Source organism: Pipistrellus hanaki (assembly GCF_964339955.1).
Source record: "Pipistrellus hanaki genome assembly, chromosome: 2".
In the NCBI taxonomy this organism is placed as follows: Eukaryota; Metazoa; Chordata; class Mammalia; order Chiroptera; family Vespertilionidae; genus Pipistrellus; species Pipistrellus hanaki.
The window spans coordinates 74638775-74659515 of record NC_140504.1 but is presented as its reverse complement, the minus strand read 5'-3'; the positions used below and the strand labels follow the sequence as shown (position 1 = coordinate 74659515).

The 20741-nt window shown below is 39.1% G+C and overlaps 1 protein-coding gene across 9 annotated transcripts in view; it reads left to right on the top strand.

Annotated features, from left to right (window-relative positions):
* Positions 1-20741, top strand: part of SENP7 (SUMO specific peptidase 7) — a 143378-nt gene that overhangs the window by 54067 nt on the left and 68570 nt on the right. For 6 of the 9 annotated variants that reach the window (XM_084875444.1, XM_084875449.1, XM_084875446.1 and 3 more), the window contains one exon: positions 15454-15648. The exons of the other annotated variants lie outside the window; for them this stretch is intronic. In XM_084875444.1, the coding sequence (XP_084731570.1) occupies positions 15454-15648 (195 nt within the window). The remainder of the gene's footprint in view (positions 1-15453; positions 15649-20741) is intronic. 9 annotated transcript variants of the gene reach the window in all.

The window sequence follows — 20741 nt, the reverse complement described above, 5'->3', positions numbered from 1 at the left end:
GAAGTTTAATTTTGAAAACTAACAAGACCAGATTTGTTTTTTATTTTTAAAAGAATAATGTATGGAGTTTGGGGCCGAACATTAGGAATTAGTTCTGGGAATTTGTGTCTGTAACATAATATTTTTAATATGTTTCCATATACAGTTTTAACCCTTAAGTGAATAGTTTTTGGGGGAGGTACTTTGCTTGCATGTATCTATCTATCATTAGCTACTTAGTGCTTAGGTTATATGGTCTGTAATTGAATGACAGTTTATAAGAGTTTTAAGTCAAGATCCAAATAAAAACCACTTTCACCACAGTTATTTTAAAAATAAAGGAACTTTGTTATAACACCTGAACATAATATTTACATTAATTTAGAAAAGGCGAAAAATATAAAAAAACAAGTAACAAGAATTTCCTTATTAGGTCATACCTGATATGAATCTAACTTTCTAAAGCACACTAAATCTTAGACAGCTTATCTTTAGTAACTTATGAAGCAGTTTCTTCTCATTCTTCTGGATTCTAGTATTTAAAAAAAAATATATATTTTATTGATTTTTTACAGAGAGGAAGGGAGAGGGATAGAGAGTCAGAAACATCGATGAGAGAGAAACATCGATCAGCTGCCTCCTGCACGCCCCCTACTGGGGATGTGCCTGCAACCAAGGTACATGCCCTTGACTGGAATTGAACCCGGGACCCTTCAGACGCTCCATCCACTGAGCCAAACCGGTTTCAGCAAGGATTCATACTAAGTAGTTTGGGTGAATGTGGAAGCCCCTTTCACGTCCTGCGTGTTTTAGGGTCCAGTTCAGGGTTTGGGTTCTGGAGAAGGCGCACACAAATGAAAAGAGACTTTAGAAAGATTTAATTAGGGAAATGGGGGCCAGGAGGTAGTCCAAGTCTAGTGGGAGAACTACTACTTGCTCTGGCTTTTCCAACCCTTTTATTAAGATTAAAATTATAGGATACACCCTTATCCCCTGGGCAATAAACTCCAATAAAAGCCAATCAGTGAATTTAGGACTAACAGTTGGGGGATTAATCAACTACCAATATCTAGTAATTAGCTCTGACCCTTTATAGCAATTAAGGTTAACCAACCCTCTGAATTCCATCCACAGCTCTCTATTATTAAAGCAATGATTGGCTTCCGGCATCTCCCCCATTTCTTTTATTTAAAAAATCTGCAGATTTTAGAAATAAACATAAGAATAAAATATTTGAGTCCCAAAGTCAATGTCCAACAATTCTCCATGTATACATGTCAGCAATGATATCTAGATGATAGAAAATGGTAGCAATGCAGGTCCGACCCTCTCTGTATGGTACTTTACTGCCCCTGTATCTATCTTTTCGTTCATCAGGTCATAATATTCTTTATTTTCCACAAGTGAGTGAGTTCATATGGTATTTTTCTTTCATTGCCTGGCTTATTTCACTTAACATAATGCTATCCAGGTCCATCCATGGTATGCAAGTGGCAAGAGTTCCTTTTTTATAGTAGGGTAGTATTCCGTTGTGTAGTATTCCACTCATCTGCTGATGGACACTTAGGCTGTTTCCAGATCTTAGCTATGGTGAATTGTGCTGCTATGAATATAGGGGTGCATATATCCATTCTGATTGGTGTTTATATTTTCTTGGAATATATTCCTAGAAATGGGATTACTGGGTCAAATGGGAGTTCCATTTTTAGTTTTTTGTGGAAACTCCATACTGTTCTCCACAGTGGCCGCACCAGTCTGCATTCCCACGAACAGTGCAAGAGTTTTCCTTTTTCTCAGCATCCTCGCCAGCACTTGTTTGTTGATTTGTGATGATTGTCATTCTGACGTGTGAGGTAATACCACATTGTCGTTTTGATTTGTATCTCTTGGATAATTAGTGACTTTGAGCATGTTTTCATATGTCTCTTGGACTTCCTTCTGTCTTCTTTCGAAAATATTCTATTTAGGTCCATTGCCCATTTTTAAATTGGATTATTTATCTTCCTTTTATTAAGTTGTATAAATTCCCTGTAGATGTTGGAGATTAAACCTTTATCAGTGATAACATTTGCAAATATGTCATCCATTCTGATTGGTGTTTCTATTTTCAGTGGACTTCATTGTTGTTTTGTTTTATGGTTTCTTTTGCTGTAAAGAAGCTTTTTATTTTGATGTAGTTCCATTTGTTTATTTTCTCTTTAGCTTCTATTGCCCTAGGAGTGGTATCAGTGAAGAAATTGCTTCAGCATATGTCTGAGATTTCTCTGCCTATGGACTTTTCTAGTATTTTTATGGTTTCCCATCTTATATTTAAGTCCTTTATCCAATTTGAGTTTATTTTAGTATATGGTGCAAGTTGATGATCTAGTTTCATTTTTTTGCATGTATCTGTCCAATTTTTCCAACACCTTTTATTGAAGAGACTGTTTTTACTCCATTGTATGTTCATGCCTCCTTTGTCAAATATTAATTGAGCATAGTGGTTTGGGTCAATTTCTGGGTTCTTTATTCTATTCCATTGGTCTATATGTCTGTTCTTGTGCCAGTACCAGGCTGTTTTGAGAACAATGGCCTTGTAATACAGCTTGAAATCTGGTATTGAGATCCCACCTACTTTGTTCTTCTTTCTTAGGATTGCTGTGGCTATTCAGGGTCTTTTTTTATTGCAGATGAATTTTTGGAGAATTCTTTCTAAGTCTGTGAAATATGCCTTTGTTATTTTAATGGGGAGTGCATTAACTCTACAGATTGCTTTGGGTAGTATGGATATTTTAATGATGTTGATTCTACCATCCATGAACATGGTATATTCTTCCATCTGTTTATATTTTCCTCTGTCTCTTTTTCAGGAAAAAAAAAAATACAATACAATCATAGTAGGAGACTTTAATACCCCACTATCTCCATATGGAACCTATAGTTTTCCGCATATAGGTCTTTTACCTCCTTGGTTAAGTTTGTTCCTAGGTATCTTAATTTTTTTGGTGCGATGGTAAATGGGATTGATTTTTTAGTCTCTCTTTCTGTAAGTTCACTATTATTGTATAGAAATACCATAGATTTCTTGGTGTTAATTTTGTATCCTGCTACATTGCCAAATTCATTTATTAAGTTTAATAGTTTTTGATGAAGTCTTTCAGGTTTTGTATGTAGAATATCATGTCATCTGCAGATAAGGACAGCTTTACTTCTACTTTTCCAATTTGGATGCCTTTTATTTCTTCTCCTCGTCTAATTGCAATGGCTAATACTTCCAGTGCTATGTTGAACAGGAGTGGTGAGAGTGGGCATCCCTGTCTTAGTCCTGTTCTTAGGGGAAATGATTTTAGTTTTTGCTCATTAAATATGATGTTGGCTGTGGGTTTAATATAGATGGATTTTATTATATTGAGTTATGATCCTTTTATTCCCACCTTGCTGAGAGTTTTTATCAAGAAAGGGTGTTGGATTTAAAAAAATATATATATTTTATTGATTTTTTTACAGAGAGGAAGAGAGAGAGAGATAGAGAGTTAGAAACATCGATGACAGAGAATCATCGATCAGCTGCCTCTTGCACACCCCCTACTGGGGATGTGCCCGCAACCAAGGTACATACCCTTGACTGGAATCGAACCCGGGACCTTTCAGTTCACAGGCCGACACTCTATCCATTGAGCCAAACTGGTTTCGGCGGGTGTTGGATTTTGTTAATTGCTTTTTCTGCATCAATTGATATGACTATGTGATTTTTATCTCTCAATTTGTTTATGTAATGTATCATGTTTATTGGTTTGTGGATGCTGTATCATCCTTGCATCCCTGGGATAAATCCTACTTGGTCATGGTATATGATCTTTCTGATGTACTGCTGGATCTGATTTGCTAGAATTTTGGCATCTGTGTTTATGAGGGATATTGGCCTGTAATTCTCTTTCATTGTATTGTCTTTTTCTGGTTTTGGTATTAGGGTGATGCTGGCTTCATAGAAGGAGCTTGGAAGCATTCCTTCCTCTTGAATTTTTTGGAATAGTCTGAGGAGGATAGGTTTTAGTTCTTCCCTGAATATTTGGTAAAACTCCCCATGTGAAGCCATTTGTCCCTGAGCTTTTGTTTGCTGGAAGATTTTTGATGACTGCTTCAATTTCTTCCATAGTTATTGGCCTATTGAGATGTTTAGATTCTTCCTGATTGAGTTTTGGAAGGTTGTATTTTTGTAGGAGGATGTCTATTTCCTCCAGGTTGTCCAGTTTGTTGGAATAGAGTTGTTCATAGTATTTTTTAACAATCCTTTGTATTTCTGTGGGGTCTGTTGTTATTTTTCCTCTTTCATTTCTGATTTTGTTTATTTATGACCTCTTGTTTTGCTTCTTGGTGAGCCTGGCTAGAGGTTCATCAATCTTGTTTATCCTTTTACAGAACAATCTCTTGTATTTATTTGGTCTTTATGTTATTTATTTCCACTCTGATCTTTATTATTTCTTTCATTCTGCTTACTCTGGGCTTTACTTGTTGCTCTCTTTGTAGTTCTTTAAGTTGTAGGGTTAGATAATTTATTTCCAAAATTTTCTTGTTTTTTGGGTTAGGCCCGTAGTACTATGAACTTCCCTCTCAGGACAGCTTTCACTATGTCCCATAGATTTTGAAGTGTTGTATTTTATTTTAATCTGTTTCCTGAATGTTTTTAAATTTCTTCTTTGTTCTCTTTGGTAACCCATTCATTGTTTAATAACGTGCTATTTAGCCTCTATCTGTTTGAATGCTTTGGTTGTTTTTACTGTAGTTGATAGCTATTTTCATTAAACTGTGATCGAGAAGATGCTTAATATAATTTCAATCTTCTTGAACTTGTAGAGACACTTGTTTTGTGTCTTAACATGTTATGTATGTTTGAGAATGACCCATGTGCACTTGAGAGAAATGTATATTCTGTAGCTTTGGGGTGAAATATTATATAAATGTCAGTTAAATCCATCTGATCCAATGCGTCATTTATTTATTTACTTATTTATAAATTATGTTTTTATTGACTTCAGAATGGAAGGGAGAGGGTGAGAGAAATAGAAACATCAGTGATAAGAGAATCATTGATTGGCTGCCTCCTACATGCCACCTACTAGCTATTGAGTGTGCAACCCATGCATTTACTCTTGATTGGAATCGAACCCAGGACCAATATAACCACAGGCCAATATTCTATCTACTGCACCAAACTTGATAGGTAGGGCAATTTATATTTGCTTTTAAAATGAATACAATATAGGCAACAATATAGGGAAATAACTAAGAAGAAAAAGACTTTGTACAGAAAGCCCTACCCAGTTAACTATGGTATTAATAAAGACACAAAGTCATTAGGGTTTGAACTGAGACAGTGAAAATAAACATGAAAAGGAGATAATTTTGAGACATAGAAGGTAAAATTAACTAGACATGATTAATGACTGGATATGAAGGGTAAAGAAGAAATTAGAATCAGGACAATAACAAAGTCCTAATTTGAACAACAGTGTACAGAGGAGTCATATACTCAGACAGGAAGAAGATATAGGAACAAGTCTGAAAACAAAGTGATTCGTTCACATTGAACAAGTTAAATTTACAAAACCTAGAGCTCTGATAAAAAGTTCTCTATTGGCTGGTAGTTTATACAAAAGAGCAGACACACAGAGTAAAAAACAAATTAGAATCTTATTGGGACTCTTTCTTTATATTTAAATTTCATGAACACATAATCTAGCTACTAACACTTCCTGGTGAGAAAAAACTATTCTTTTTACTAGATGAAACATTGCAGTTTATCTGAAAAAGGACAGGTTAAATGAGGGGACTGATAGAATTATCATTATGCTTTTCAAAAGAGTCTCAGGGAAAAACAATTATAAAACAGAAGGACAGCTTAAGGGAGCTGAGGGACAACATGAAAAATAACAATGTTTGCATAACAGGATGCCAGAAGGGGATGAAAATGAGCAAGGGATAGAGAACGTGTTTGAAGAAATAATAGCAGAAAACTTCACTAACCTGGGGAAAGAAAAAAGTCACACAAGTCCAGAAGTCAAGAGAGTCCCAAGCAAGAAGAACCCAAACAGGTATATGGCCAGATGTGTCAAAATTAAAATGCCAAAAATTAAAGACAAAGAGAGAATCTTAAAGGCAGCAAGAGAAAAGCAATTTGTTACCTATAAAGGAGCTCCAATAAGGCTGTCAGCTGATTTCTCATCAGAAACTCTACAGGCCAGAAGAGAATGGCATCAAGTATTCAAGGCAAAGAAAAGCAAGGATCTGAAACTAAGGTTACTATATTCAGTAAGGCAATCATTAAAAATAGGTGGAGAAATAAAGAGCTCCCCAGATCCCCCTACCCACCAAAAAAAAGGAGCTAAAGGAGTTCATCACCACCAAACCAGCACTGCAAGAAATGCTAAAGGGAGAACCAAGATAGTGGCATAGGTAAACACCTGTACTTGCTGCCTCCCACAACCACATCAAAATTACAACTAAAATACAGAACAACCATCATCCAGAACCATCGGAAAGTTGGCTGAGTGGAAGTACTACAATAAGAGAAGTAAAGAAGAAAGCATACTGAGACTGGTAAGAGCTGCAGAGGCACGGAACAGGCTGGTCTGTAACTCAGCTGTGCCACTTTTAATTAATTAATTAATTAATTAATTAATTATTATATATTTTATTGATTCTTTTACAGCGAGGAAGGGAGATAGAGAGAAACATTGATGAGAGAGAAACATCAATCATCTGCCTCCTGCACATCCCCCACAACCAAGGTACGTGCTCTTGACCGGACCTTTCTGTCTGCAGGCTGACGTTCTATCCACTGAGCCAAACTGGTTTTGGCTGTGTCGCTTTTTAATCAGGAGGGAGATCACCTCTGCGGAGGTCACTTGGAGGAGCAAAGAGTCCCAGCCCCTAGCCCAGGGTTCCAGAGCTAGGGAAAGAGGTCCCTATGGGCAGTAAGAACTAAGGACTGTAAAAACCAGTGTGGATTGGGCTGGCACAGAGGCTGCTGGAAACCTAGCTGATCCCCTTAAAAGGCTGGCACCACAAACTGCATTTACAAACTCCTATTTCCTCTGAGCTCCACTGCTGGGCGAGGCTCTAGGGGACCCAGACACACACAGGGAGAAACTGGACTGTCTGGCGTCAGGGCAGGAACTCGGGAGCAGCTTTCTTCCAGATGGAGGTGCTTGCAACAGTCATTGTTCCCATGCTGAGACCTCCCCAGTACAGGGCTGACTGGCAGCCATTTCTGTTTGCTCTGCCCTGGTGATTCCCTAGGACCTCACCCCACCCAATTTACAACCAATGGCTCAGACTCACCAATCACCAGAGGTGGAAGCTTTTGGTGTACCCCTTTGTGGCAGTGAGCACAGTTTTGTTGTAATTGAGTCTTTAACTGCTGATGGTGTCACTGGGAAGAATTGACCTCCAGGCCAATTTGTGCGCAGTGGTATGCATATGTATAGTCTGTCTTTTCTTAGCCTAAAATCTGTCAAACAAGTTAAAGCTGGGTCAGGAAGCTTCAAAGCTATCAATAAAAGGTCCAAGACCTGGCACCAGCATCAGCCTGCCTTGCTTCACAGCTGGGCCTTGTCTGGGCATTTCCAAACCTGATACAAAGAGGAGGATCTGCAGATCTCTCTGTAGCTTCTGCTGGGTGGTGCCAGGCAGTGGCTGACTTTGCACCTCCCTGGAGACCCAAGAGCCAGTGTACCCAGTGGTCAGTGTGATACCGTTCTGGATTATAACCCTTCACATCCATGAGCGCCACACTCAAGGGGCAGAATCTGTGCGCACCAAACCCACACTGAAACAAGTTCTGCTACATAAGGGTGTCTCCTGCATAGCAGCTCTCCCACTGTAGTTGTAGTTGGTCCCCATAGCCAATTGGCCTGGAGATCAATTCTTCCCAGTGACACCAACAGCAGTTAAGACTCAATTACAACAAAACTGCTCACTGCCACAAAGGGGTGCACCAAAAGTGAGTCTGAGCCACTGGGCTCTATAGGGCACCTACTACACAGGGCCACTCTATCAACTCAAGGAGATTTAACAGCTACCCAATGCATAGAAACAAATACAGGGAAGCAGCCAAAATGTGGAGACAAAGAAGTAACGAATGAAATAAATGGAAGAAAGCAAACTACTGGTGACAGAGTTCAAAACCACAGTTATAAGGGTACTCAATAATTTTCTAGAAACCTCCAAGGAACTTAGTGAGATTTTCAAGTATCTTAGTGAGAATGCCAAAAAGAAAAGAGGAAAAGTACGAGTCAGAAATTAAGCATACACTGACTGAAATAAAGAATAATATACAGGGATTCAACAGTTGACTAGAGTAGTGGTTGCCAACCGTTGGTCCGCAGACTACTGGTGGTCTGTGAGGTCTGAAAGGTTGGCAACTGCTGGACTAGAGGATCTCAAGAATCAAATCAGTGATTTTAAATATGGGGAAGTAAAAAACACCCAACCAGAAGAGCAAAAAGAAAAAAGAATCAAAAAGTATGAAGATAGTATAATTAGCGTCTAGGACAACTTCAAGCATAACAACATCCAAATTATGGAGGTGCCAGAAGAGAGAGAGCAAGATATTGAAAACCTATTTGAAGAAATAATGACAGAAAACTTCCCCTACATGGTGAAAGAAATAGACTTACAAGTCCAGGAAGGACAGAGAACCCCAAGCAAGAGGAATCCAAAGAGGACCACACCAACTCCCATCATAATTAAAATGCCAAAAGCGAAAGACAAAGAATCTTAAAAGCAGCAAGAGAAAAACAATTAGTTACCTACAAGGGAGTGCCCATACGACTGTCAGCTGATTTCTCAACAGAAACTATGCAGGCCAGAGGGAGTGGCAAGAAATATTCAAAGTGATGAATAGCAAGAACCTACAAACAAGATTACTCTACTCAGCAAAGCTGTAATTTAGAATTGAAGGTCAGATAAAGAGCTTCACAGGCAAGAAAAAGCTAAAGGAGTTCATCACCACCAAACCAGGATTATATGAAATGCTGAAGAGTATTCTTTAAGAGGAGGAGGAAGAAAAAAAAGATAAAGATAAAAAATATGAACAACAAAGTGACAACACATACATATCTATCAACAAGGGAATCTAAAAATCAAGTGAATAAAAAAATCTGATAAACAGAATAAACTGGTGAATGAAATAGAATCAGGGGCATGAAAATGGAACAAACTGACGATTCTCAGAGTGAAGGGGGTGAGCGGGTACGGAAAGAGATTAAACAAAGATCTTATATTCATCTATTCATTATCTATGGTAGGGGTGTGAACTCAATCAGAGAAGGGGCCAAAATCTAAAATCCAGCCTAAATCGCGGGCCGAATGGTTTACTGAACAGTCATAAACTGACAATGTCGTAAACTGACAGCGGAGTGCAGTGATGACAGCGCGGTGCGGGCCACATTGCAAGGCCTGGCGGGCTGGATTTGGCCTGCGGGCCTTGTGTTTGACACATGTGATCTATGGACACAGACAATAGGGTGGCGTGGGTCTGGGGTGTGGTGGAAACCATGGGCTGGGAAGGGGAAGATGAACATCTGTAATAATCTCAACAATAAAGATTAAAAAAAAAAATACACGCTTACTCTTAATTCTTTTGCTATCCTGCTTTTCACTTTAATTTCTTTTTTATAAGTAAAGTAAGATTTAGACTTTGTCATAAATATATTTATATGATGTCTACTTCATTAACCCTTTAGGTATTTTACTTTACATTTTTTCCTTGTGGAATTTGTTCTAATTGAGTGATTTTTTTAATTGAAAGGCATACTGTGGTAGACATACTGAGATAGTTCCTTGAACCTTCTGATAGCTTCAGAGGCCCTCTAGGGCTCTTGTGCTTTAAAGATGCAGATTCTACTACAGTTTGGTATATAATCTTTTCAAATGATTTTTGGGTAAATTTTGAAAAATTTTTCTCCTAGGAAAGGCTTTGAGCTATTTGTTCATCTTAAAAGGTCTTATTTCTCTGACAGAGTTATTTTTTCATATCTCTTTGGTTCCCTTCCTCCCTCCCTCCCTCCCTTCTTTTTGTAAAATTTATTTCAGAGAGAGGAAGGGAGAGGGAGAGAGGGATAGAAACATCGATGATGCATCGATTGGCTGCCTCCTGTACACCCACTACTGGGGATCAAGCCCATAACCCAGGCATGTGCTCTGATAGTGACCTTCCGATTTATGGGTTGATGCTCAACCACCCACACTGGCTGACTACTGTTACTTTCTTTAAAAATCTAGCAATCAAACTGTTAGGGGCATAAATTGAATATTGGGGACAAGCTACAGTTATAAGAAATATTAATCATGCTCTTTTAATCATGATGGTTCTATTCTAATTAGAGAAAGGACATTTTAACATTGCTGAGAGTTGTATGCCCTATGAATGGGAATTAACATAGTAATGCAGTCCATCCTATTTCTGAGAACTGCCTATCATTATGGAGAGATATACAACCTTGTGGCAGAAACCATTTAGTCCAGGGGCACCTATTCTTTACAACTGCCATCTCCTATTATCTGTAATGTGGTCCCATGGTGCCCGGAGGCACCAATCCTCCTGTGACACTACTCTCCCCAGCCCACATGATTTGTAACTGTTAATGATTATCCTGTGCCCATATTTGTAATTGCTACTTTCCTACTTAATCTTTGTACTTCTACCCAATATAAGCAGCTGGCTATGGTGGGGTACAGAGCAGATTTTTGTGGATGACCTGCAGCTTTTCCATACTGCCTGCATTATTGGAATAAACACTTATATATGATTCAGCCCTGTTTCTGCTTAATTGACACAAGTAGTGACAGGTAGCCCAGACCCCTTGGTTGTCCGGTTAAAAAACAAACCTTATAAGAATAGGATGACTTATTATTCAGAAGAGAATCATAATCTTTAAAAATTCAACCTTTCCTTGCTCATATTTGTACTTTTTGTTATTGTTGTAGATTATATTTAACACTTTGTATAGGACTAATCTTTATGGACAATAGCTTTCCTATTTAAAGAGACAGCTTTTTTAGGGACTTAATAGTTTAAAACAAATTTAAACATACTATAGTCAGACATTTAAAAGGGATACTAAATGATAGCTGACATTTCTTTGATGTGTTTCTTTATATATCCCAAATGTTCCCTTTACTTAAATATTATAATTTCTGAATATTTTTATTGTGAGTCATATTTTAGAATTTGGTATGATAGGGGATCATCCTAATATATAAAAACACAGGGTCTGTAATGACTGACTGAAGGCTTGACCGAACACCGGAAATCAGCACTGACTGCCACCTGTGTGGGCTCAATGAAGTAGCACTGACTGTTGAGTGGGCTGCGGATCAGGCCCAGAGAGAGGCTTGGAGAGAGAGGCAGGGTCTGATCTGCAGCCTCTGTGGCAGCTGTTGATCAGCTGTTGCCTTTCTCTTTCTCTCTGGACTTTGCCAGCAGCCGCACCTCCATTTCTCTCCAGTCCTCCTCGGGGGCTGCTGATCAGCCCTGCCTCTCTGATCAGGCCTGGAGGTAGGTCCAAAGACACTGACTGGCATAGAAAGCAACCAATCAGAACCAAATCTGGGTGAACTGTGAGGAGCCAATGGCTGCCTAGGAGGCAGAGCTTTTGATGCTGACTGGCATAGAAACTGACCAATCAGAACTAAATTGGCCATCAGGGGAGGACAGTTGGCAGTGAGATCAGGCCTGCAGGTGAGGGCAGTTGGGGGTGAGATCAGGTTAGCAGGGAAGGGTAGTTAGGGTGATCAGGCCACCAGGGGTGGGCAGTTGGGGGCATCAGGCAGATAGGCAGAGAGGTTAAGGGCAATCAAGCAGGCAGGAAGAGGGGTTAGGGGCAATCAGGCAGGCAAAGGCCATTAGGGGTGATCAGGCAGGCAGGCAGGCAGGCAAGTTACTGGTTAGCCAGTGGTCCCAGATTAAGAGAGGGAATGTCTGACTGCCAGTTTAGGCCTGATCCCACAGCGTGCCCAGTTGGAGAGGAGGTAGGCTGGGCTGAGAGAACCCACTCTCTGTGCACAAATTTTTAAATATAGTTCTTAAAATGAATAACCAATTTAGTATATCAGTTTCTCTCGTTTCTTTTTTTAAATGTTAATTATATTTTATCTTTTATTTCTTCTGTAGTAAAAGTCTTTTGTAATTATACAGTCTTTTATTTCCCCTCCGCAGGTCTTTCCCAAACTATATAGGGCTATGCATATCCTATATAATAAAAGGCTAATATGCAAATTGTTCCCTTGACCAGGAGTTTAATAAGGAATTGGACCAGGGGGTGGGACTGGCTGGCCAACTGTCCACAGCCCCTCCCCCCGGCCGGCCCAGCCCAATCAGCCCTGATTGGGGCGGGCCTGCTGGATCCCACTTGTGCATGAATTCGTGCACTGGGTCTCTAGAATGCCTATAAGTTCATTGTTTAATCTCCCCCCTCAGTACATCAGTGTGTTGCATTTTAGATTCTCTTATTTATTAAAGTACAGTTTTATTTACACTGTAATATTTATCTAGAAAAGGATAGTTCTAAACTGAATAAAATTTTCTCTACTAATATCCTTGTATTTTTTCTAAAGTATTGAGAACCACAGTTGAGTTTTATTTTTTAAATACATTTTTATTGATTTCAGAGAGGAAGGGAGAGGGAGGGAAGGCAGGAGGGAGAAAGAGAGAGAAACATCAATAATGAGAGAGAATCATTGGTCAGCTGCCTCCTGCACATGTCTGCAACCCAACATGTCCTCTTAACCGGAATTGAACCCAGGACTCTTCAGTTCTCATGCTGATGTTTATCTACTGAAACAAACCAGCGAGGCAAGTTTTCTTTAACAATTAATTTTATAGCGATTTCTAGTGTGAGGTCAGGTAAAAGAAATCTTGAGACTCATTACTGGTCCTTTATTGTCCCTATTCCCATTTCAAATCCATTTGTTTAAGGAGGGTTCTATCAGGCATCAGATATACAAACCAGACAATAATAAATGGGATCCTTAGAGATTTAATCATGCAAGGAGGTAGGAGAATGTCTCTCCCTCCCCTCCTCACAGTAAGTGTTGTATTAGGTGACAGAGTTCCTTTCCCTTCTTTCTTCACTTAAACTCTGAGTTCAGGTGTTGTACTATTTACTATTTCTGTTTTTAGATCATAAATACAATATAATAATTATTATAATACTTTTTGTGGTGGTTTTAATAAAAATGGATATTTTAAAAGGTTTCTTGAAGTATTTATTGATAGAAAAGCTTAGTTATCTGAACCCTTTGGCATGTTAGTATCGTGGATACAGACTGTGTAATCGAGTAAAATAAAAAACCAAAAAAAAATAGGTTCAGATTCTTCTACTAGGAAGAGTTACTTATACATGGCAAGTACTTAAATTTTCTGACTTTCAGTTCTTCATGTTTGAAGTTAAGAGAAAACAAAATTATTTATTTTTATTTTAAAAATATATTTTATTGATTTTTTACAGAGAGGAAGGGAGAGGGATAGAGAATTAGAAACATCGATGGGAGAGAAACATGGATCAGCTGCCTTCTGCACACACCCCACTGGGGATGTGGCTGCAACCAAGGTACATGCCCTTGACCGAAATCGAACCTGGGACCTTTCAGTCTGCCCACTGAGCCAAACTGGTTTTGGGTATTTTACTGATTTTTCACAGAGAGGAAGGGAGAGATATAGAGAGTTAGAAGTATCGATGAGAAACATCAACCAGCTGTACATGCCCTTGACCGGAGTCCTCAGGCTGATGCTCTATCCACTGAGCCAAACCGGTTTCGGCAACCAAATTATTTTAAAGTTCTCCTGAGATCTGAAATTCTATGCTGTTTTGAACATTGTGAAAAGAACATAGTGTCCCTATGTACCCTGTTTCCCCAAAAATAAGACAGTGTCTTATATTAATTTTTTCTCCCAAAGTTGCGCTAGGTCTTATTTTCAGGGGATGTCTTATCTTTCCATGAGCTAGGTCTTATTTTTGGAGGATGCCTTATTTTCTGGGAAACACGGTAGTAAAAATAGAGTATTTCTCTAAGTACTACAGTAAATATAATAAAGTATAAGGCAGGTCACATTTTTAACTTAAAAGTACTTTGACCTTTCCAAGTATTAATCTGTTGTTTCTCATAAAGAATCATTAAAGCGCTGCTAATGACATATTGATAACAGTGACATGAAAACTTAAAAAATACAGTAATAGAAATTAAAAAACTATAATAATTTTGCTTGGGCCAATCAATTGAGGGCCATATAGTAGCCTTGAGGGCATCAGTGTAGTGTAGCAAAGTACATCAGTTGTTCATAATAAAACTGGCTAACCAGAAGATTATATTCTTCTGTTTAAGAAGATACTAAGGTTACATAGTACATTCAATATGAACCCTCCAATTAAAATCTTTTTAAGCTTTAAAAATACACTTTAATTTTCTAAATGTATACCAACTATTTCCTTGATGCTATTATATAAAAATATATATATTACCACCAGTATATGTGCTGTTTTACTTATGGCATCTCTCATTATCATAGTTGCAATCTGAATGGTGCCTTTCTTGTTGGATTTAGCATTTGTCATTTGCCAATTACAAGTATATAATTTCTTATCAAGGACCTTTATGTTTAATGAAAAGAATAATGATTTCTTTTAAAAAAATATATTTTATTGATTTTTTACAGAGAGGAAGGGAGAGATATAGAGAGCTAGAAACATCGATGAGAGAGAAACATCAACCAGCTGCCTCTTGCACACCCCATACCGGGGATGTGCCCGCAACCAACGTACATGCCCCTCACTGGAATCGAACCTGGGACTTTTCAGTCTGCAGACCAACGCTCTACCACTGAGCCAAACTGGTTTTGGCGAGAATAATGATTTCTTGAACTGGTTTGTAGTAATGTGTTTTTTTTTAAAAGCTAAGATTTTTTAGTTGGTTTTAGAGGAGAGAGGAAGGGAGAAGGAGAGAGAGAGAAACATTGATCTGTTGCCTCTTGCACACACCCCAACCAGGGATCAACCCACAACCTGGGCACATGTTCTGATAGGGAATAGAATTGGCGAACTTTCGGTGCATGAGACAACACTCAAACAACTGAGCCACACCAGTGAGGGCCTGTATTTTTAATAATGACTGTAAAAGAGAAAGAAAGCATTTTTTGAGAAAAATTGTTTAAAATTTTAAGCACCCCAATAGCAGCCAATATCACAGTTAAAGCCATTGTAGTAGTAGGGTAATCTATGCAAATTAATAAGACACAAGTACTTTTAGAAATAAACAAACAAAAAAGAGTATCCAAAATATCCAAAATTTTGAATATTTACAGGTTGATTTCTAGGGTGGTATAGTTCTTATAGCTCACTTGTATTAAGATGAAAATGTTTGAAAATTCAACCTCTTAGAATATATTTGTTACTGCAGACTTCAGTACAGAACAGTGTTTGTTATTTTGTGTGACAGGATACCCAGAGTTATATTGACGAATGTCCTGGGAACGGATTTAGGAAGAAAATACATAAAGACCTCTCCTGTAACTGAGGCCACTTTGGGTGATACAGACAACTTGCAATCAGAGCAGCTTTCTTCATCATCTGGTGACAGCCTAGAATCTTGTCAAAATCTAAATCCTCACAAGAGCTTCTTTTTAAATGAAAGGTATGTTTAGTGATAACTTTACTCAACATAAATATTCTCTTGAGCCCTCCTCTATTCTTCCCCAACAGATATGCTATTACTAAATGTGAGGCAAATGTGCTCTGATGGCTAGTATGATGTTTTTCTCATGGTGGCTGCAACGGGTGTTGGAACCAACACTCCATGCATGGCTAATAACCAGTTTAAAAAACTATCAATTATTCCACTTGTATTTTGGGAAAATGGATACAGACTCTTAATGAAAATTTAGTTAACTATTTGAGTATTTCAGTTAATTTTTCTGGTGCAATTGAAATCCATTCCCCTGACATCTATATATTTCTCCTCCTTCCCTGTCCTATTCATCCATCTGTTATCCTGTTCTTCCATCCCTCCATATTGCCATATTTACTGCTTTTGTATCCAGATTCTAGAACTGGACCTGGCACTTAGTTCTTAGTAAGTATCTGCTGAATGAATGGCTGAGTGCATTTCTCACAAAAATGATTTGAGATAGCTGATTCCATTAATAAAAGTGGCTTATTATGCCAATAAGAGAAATGGAAATTGAAGTTGCTTTTTTTCTTTTTTAAGTTCTAGAAGAGTGGGGATTGTAAATAAGAAAAAAAGTATGGGAAAAAGCTAGGGGATGTCAGTTAGCAGATAGTAATAGATCTTTAAACTTTTACTTTTATCATGAACTTCTCTTTTTACTTTTCTGCTTTCAGCCAATACAATAAATAGTTATCATCCAGTCTTACTTCCCCCCTTCCCCCTCCACCCCTGAACAACTCAGAGGTACCTTCTGGTTTGTATTTCTCTTGTAAGCCTTATTACATTAAAGAATATTTATAGTTGCCTCATTAAAGATCTATAACAAATTTCTTACATTTCTAACACATTTTATAAACTCACTTTATTTCTTATGAACTTAAAAATTTTATGCATTTTTCTCCTTTAAGAAGATATTTTATATTTTCACTGAGGATCTACTTAGTGAATTATCAATGACAATTTTAACTTTTTTACTCTAGTAGATCTCTTTCTGAACTTGCTGAAAAAGAAAAATGAGTTTCAGTGGTATTATCTAGTTATTAATAAATTTGATGTATAATTAGAGATTATTAGAAGTACATTTATCATTTTATACTGTAGATGTTTATTTCTGCCTTCTCTACTGGACCATAAGCTCCTTAAGGATAGATACCATGTCTTATTTGCACTTATACCCAGTGGTTAGCTCAATACATTTTAATTTTGTGCACTTGGGTTAATGTTTATGCCATTTAACCTTGAGCTTTGGTTTCCTGAGTTGTAAAAACAAATAATTTTGAATGACTTTTTTACCTCACAAGATTGTTTATTATCTCTTTTAAATTTCATATGTGAGAATCATATACAAATTAGCCAGGATGCCATAATGTCAGAACCAATGTATTAGCTGCAGAGAGCTACAGGAGGTGGGGCAGTGACCTATGAGCAGGGAGAGCTGAAGGAGGGTTGGGCAACAGGCAGAGATCTACAGGAGGATGGGGCAATGGGTAGAGAGTTACAGGAGGACAGGATAGCAAGCCACGAGCACCAGTGGCAGTGGGTGGGGTGGCCAGCTGAGACAAGTGGCAGTGAGCTACTTGCTCATGGATTCGTGTGCAGGGCTCTAGTATATGTATATGTATATACATATATCCTATCTAATAAAGAGGGAATATGCTAATTGACCTACATGCCATTGCAAAAATGGCAGTGCCCACAGCCAGTAAGGAGGGAATATGCTATTTGACTGCCACACCCTCAAAGATGGCAGTGCCCACAGCCACAAGATGGTGGTACCCAATCCCCTCAGCCCCACCAGGGTGGTAGTGGTAGGCATGCAGCAAGGCTGGGACTTCCCCCAGGTGGGTCGGGCCACTTTGCATGCCTGCCTCTGGAGTCTCCCAGTCTCCTCAGCCCCCCAGCCGCCCAGGGTTGGCCCCAGGCACGGGCAAGCCTCAGATGGCAGCTGCCCAGCCACCCAGGGCTGCTCGAGGCTCAGGTAACCAGGGTCAGCCAAGGCTTGCGCTGCTGGAAGTGGCAGCAGCAGAGGTGTGATGGGGCATCGCCTTCCCCTGATTGCCGGGTTGCCTCCCGCCCCTGAGGGCTCCCGGACTGTGAGAGGGGGCAGGCCGGGCTGAGAGACACCCCCCTCCAGTGCATGACTTTTCATGCAGTGGGCTTCTAGTGTTGTTATAACTGAAGGCTTATGTAAGACTTATGTCATTTGAATTTCATGGTAATTGTTCATCATAAGTACCTAGATATGTAATCATAAGTAGTCATAGTTATTAAAATCATTTGCTCTGACTCTACCAAAGCATTAGGGGTGATTTAATCATAGTGATTATTTATGATGTACTGTTATGAAATTCAAATGACATCAATACACATTCATGCTAATTGTGAGCGTTCTATGAAATTATCATATTAAATGTACTTTTCAAGCTTTATACCAACTTGAGGTTAAGGTTTAATAATAATGTCAAAAAATTCTGGCTGTTCCTGAAACCTATAAAATAAGAACTCTAGCTCTTCTCAAGTTTTTTCTAAATAGTTGTGATCAACAAAAGTTTGTTGCCACCAAGCTAATGACAAAGGAGTCCCCAATATGGGATATGGAAAGAGGAGAAACTTTATTCAAGGGAACAATTTGCAAACTTGGGAAAGGCAGCCTCCACCAGACAAAGGGGAAGCTGTCTTTTATAAAGCATGCCCCTAGTTCCTAATTGGTTCAGAAGAGGAATCTAAATAGCAAAGTTCTGATTGGTCCATGGTCTAGATAGGTCAGATTGGTCATTATGATGGAGCAGTTCTGATTGGTTAGTATAGATGCAAATGAGGAGATAGTTGCATGGTTCTGATTGGGAGGGGCAGTTCTCAGACCGTTGATTGCAAGATGATACCATGAACTCATTTATGAGCGTTGATTCTATGGCAGGGGCAAGTGCAAGAAACCGAAGGTTCAGCCTGTTGCTTTTTCCTAAATGTGTGTATTAGAGGCTTCTGTTGCTAATGGCTGTTAGATTCTAGTTATGAATTTGTTACCAGTTAACCATGAGGGGTCCTTCTTGGAGGTATATTCTTCTTGAAATTCATTTTATGAAGTTTCCAGGTGGTATTTGATGTGGGCCTTGAAAATTTATTCTGTGGGTGGTAATTTTCTTTGGTTCTTGCATTTGGAATGGGATACCAGAGGTGGGGAATATCTGGTCTGTGGGCCATATATGATCTGCAAAATTATTTGATCTAACCCTGCCAAGGCGTAAGTCATGAATTAGTTAAATGTTTGACCAAATATAGCAGGCTAATTTTTAAGTTGATAATTTAAATGGCCCTCCAGTGATGTTATAAATATACAAATGACCCTTGGCAGAAAATAGGTTTCCCCATCCCTGGTATAGACTTTGAAGACAGATACCTGGATTCAGATCTTAGCAGTATTCCTAACAATCTGGCTTATCTTGGGCAAGTTTATTTATTCTTTCTTTATAACAGGAGTAATGCATTCTTATATTACTAGAGGCCCAATGCATGAAAATTCATGCACTGGAGGGGGCGTCCCTCAGCCCAGCCTGCCCCCTCTCACGATTCAGGAGCCCTCAGGAGCAGGAGGCGACCCGCCCAGCAATGGGGGGGGGGGGGGCAACACCCCCATCACACCTCTGCTGCTGCCACTGCCACAGCACAAGCCTCGGGCGGCCCTGGTTACCTGAGCCTCGGGCGGCCCTGGGCAGCTGGGCAGCTGCCATTAGCAGCTTGCCTGTGCCTTGGGCCAGCTCTGGGCAGCAGCTGCCGCCATCTGTGGTTTGCCTGAGCCTCAGTCAGTGGGGGAGAGGAGGATGCAGGAGGACCTGAGGCCCCCGGCAGGGCTGAGGGGACTCCGATGGCAGGCATGTGGAGCGGCCAGCCCAGCTGAGGAATGGAGAATACTCTCAACGAATGAGTTATAATTTCTAATTTGTTGGATACCACAGTCAGCCTTCAGCTTCGGGGGAGGGAGGAAGAGAGGGATGGGCAGCTTGTTGGAGGAGCCTGGGCGAGTTGTTAGTCAGTGGGGAGTGCAGGAGGACCTGAGGACCCTGGTAGGGCAAAAGGGACTCTGGTGGCAGGCGCCATCTTGTGATGGTCAATTTGCATATTACCTATTTATTATGTAGGATTATGCAGATTTAAGGAGATAAGCTATATTAGTATGTGGTTAATAAATGATAGTCATTATGTGACTAATAAATGGTAGTCATTATTTGTGATTAATAAATGTTAGTTATTATTTTTCTTTTAAAAATATTTTTATTGATTTTAGAGAGGAAGGGAGAGGGAGAGATAGAAACATAAATGATGAGAGATAATCATTGATTGGCTATCTCCTATTGTACATGCCCTGAATTGGGGATCAAGCTTGCAGCCTGAGCGTGTTCCATGACTAGGAATCAAACCATGACCTCCTGGTTCATAACTTGATGCTCAACCAGTGAGCCATGCCTGCATGGCAGTCATTATTTTTCTGTATCTTATTGCTGTTTATATCAAATACTCCATTAAAGGTTGTTGTAGTCGATGATGCTTAAATTTTCTATGTTGGGGATACTAGTGTCTTATCTTGAGATTTTTCTTTCTTTTTAAAAATCTCACCCAAGAATACCCTTTTATTGATTTGAGGGAGAGAGGAAGAGAGAGAGAGAGAACATTGATCAGGATCAAATCTGTAACCTATGTATGTGCCCTGACTGGGAATCAAACCTGCAATCTTTTAGTGGACAGGATAATGTTCCAACTAACCACGCTACCTGGCCAGGGCTCTTTTCCTGAGATTATTGTTACCTCTGTTGCTAATACCAGTGCTGTGAAGGGCATTTGTAGTAGCCATACTAGTGTTACATTTTGGTTTAAGAGAGGGTTATATAGTACATTTGGTTTGAATCCCAATTTAAAAAGTTTAGAGCTTTAAAAATACACTTTAATTTTCTAAACATTAATTTATTGACTTTTTCTCTGATGTTATTATGTAAACCACATGTATTGCCATCAGTATATGTGCTAAAAAGTGATCTTTGGTTGGTATCTTATTGTGCTGGGTTTGG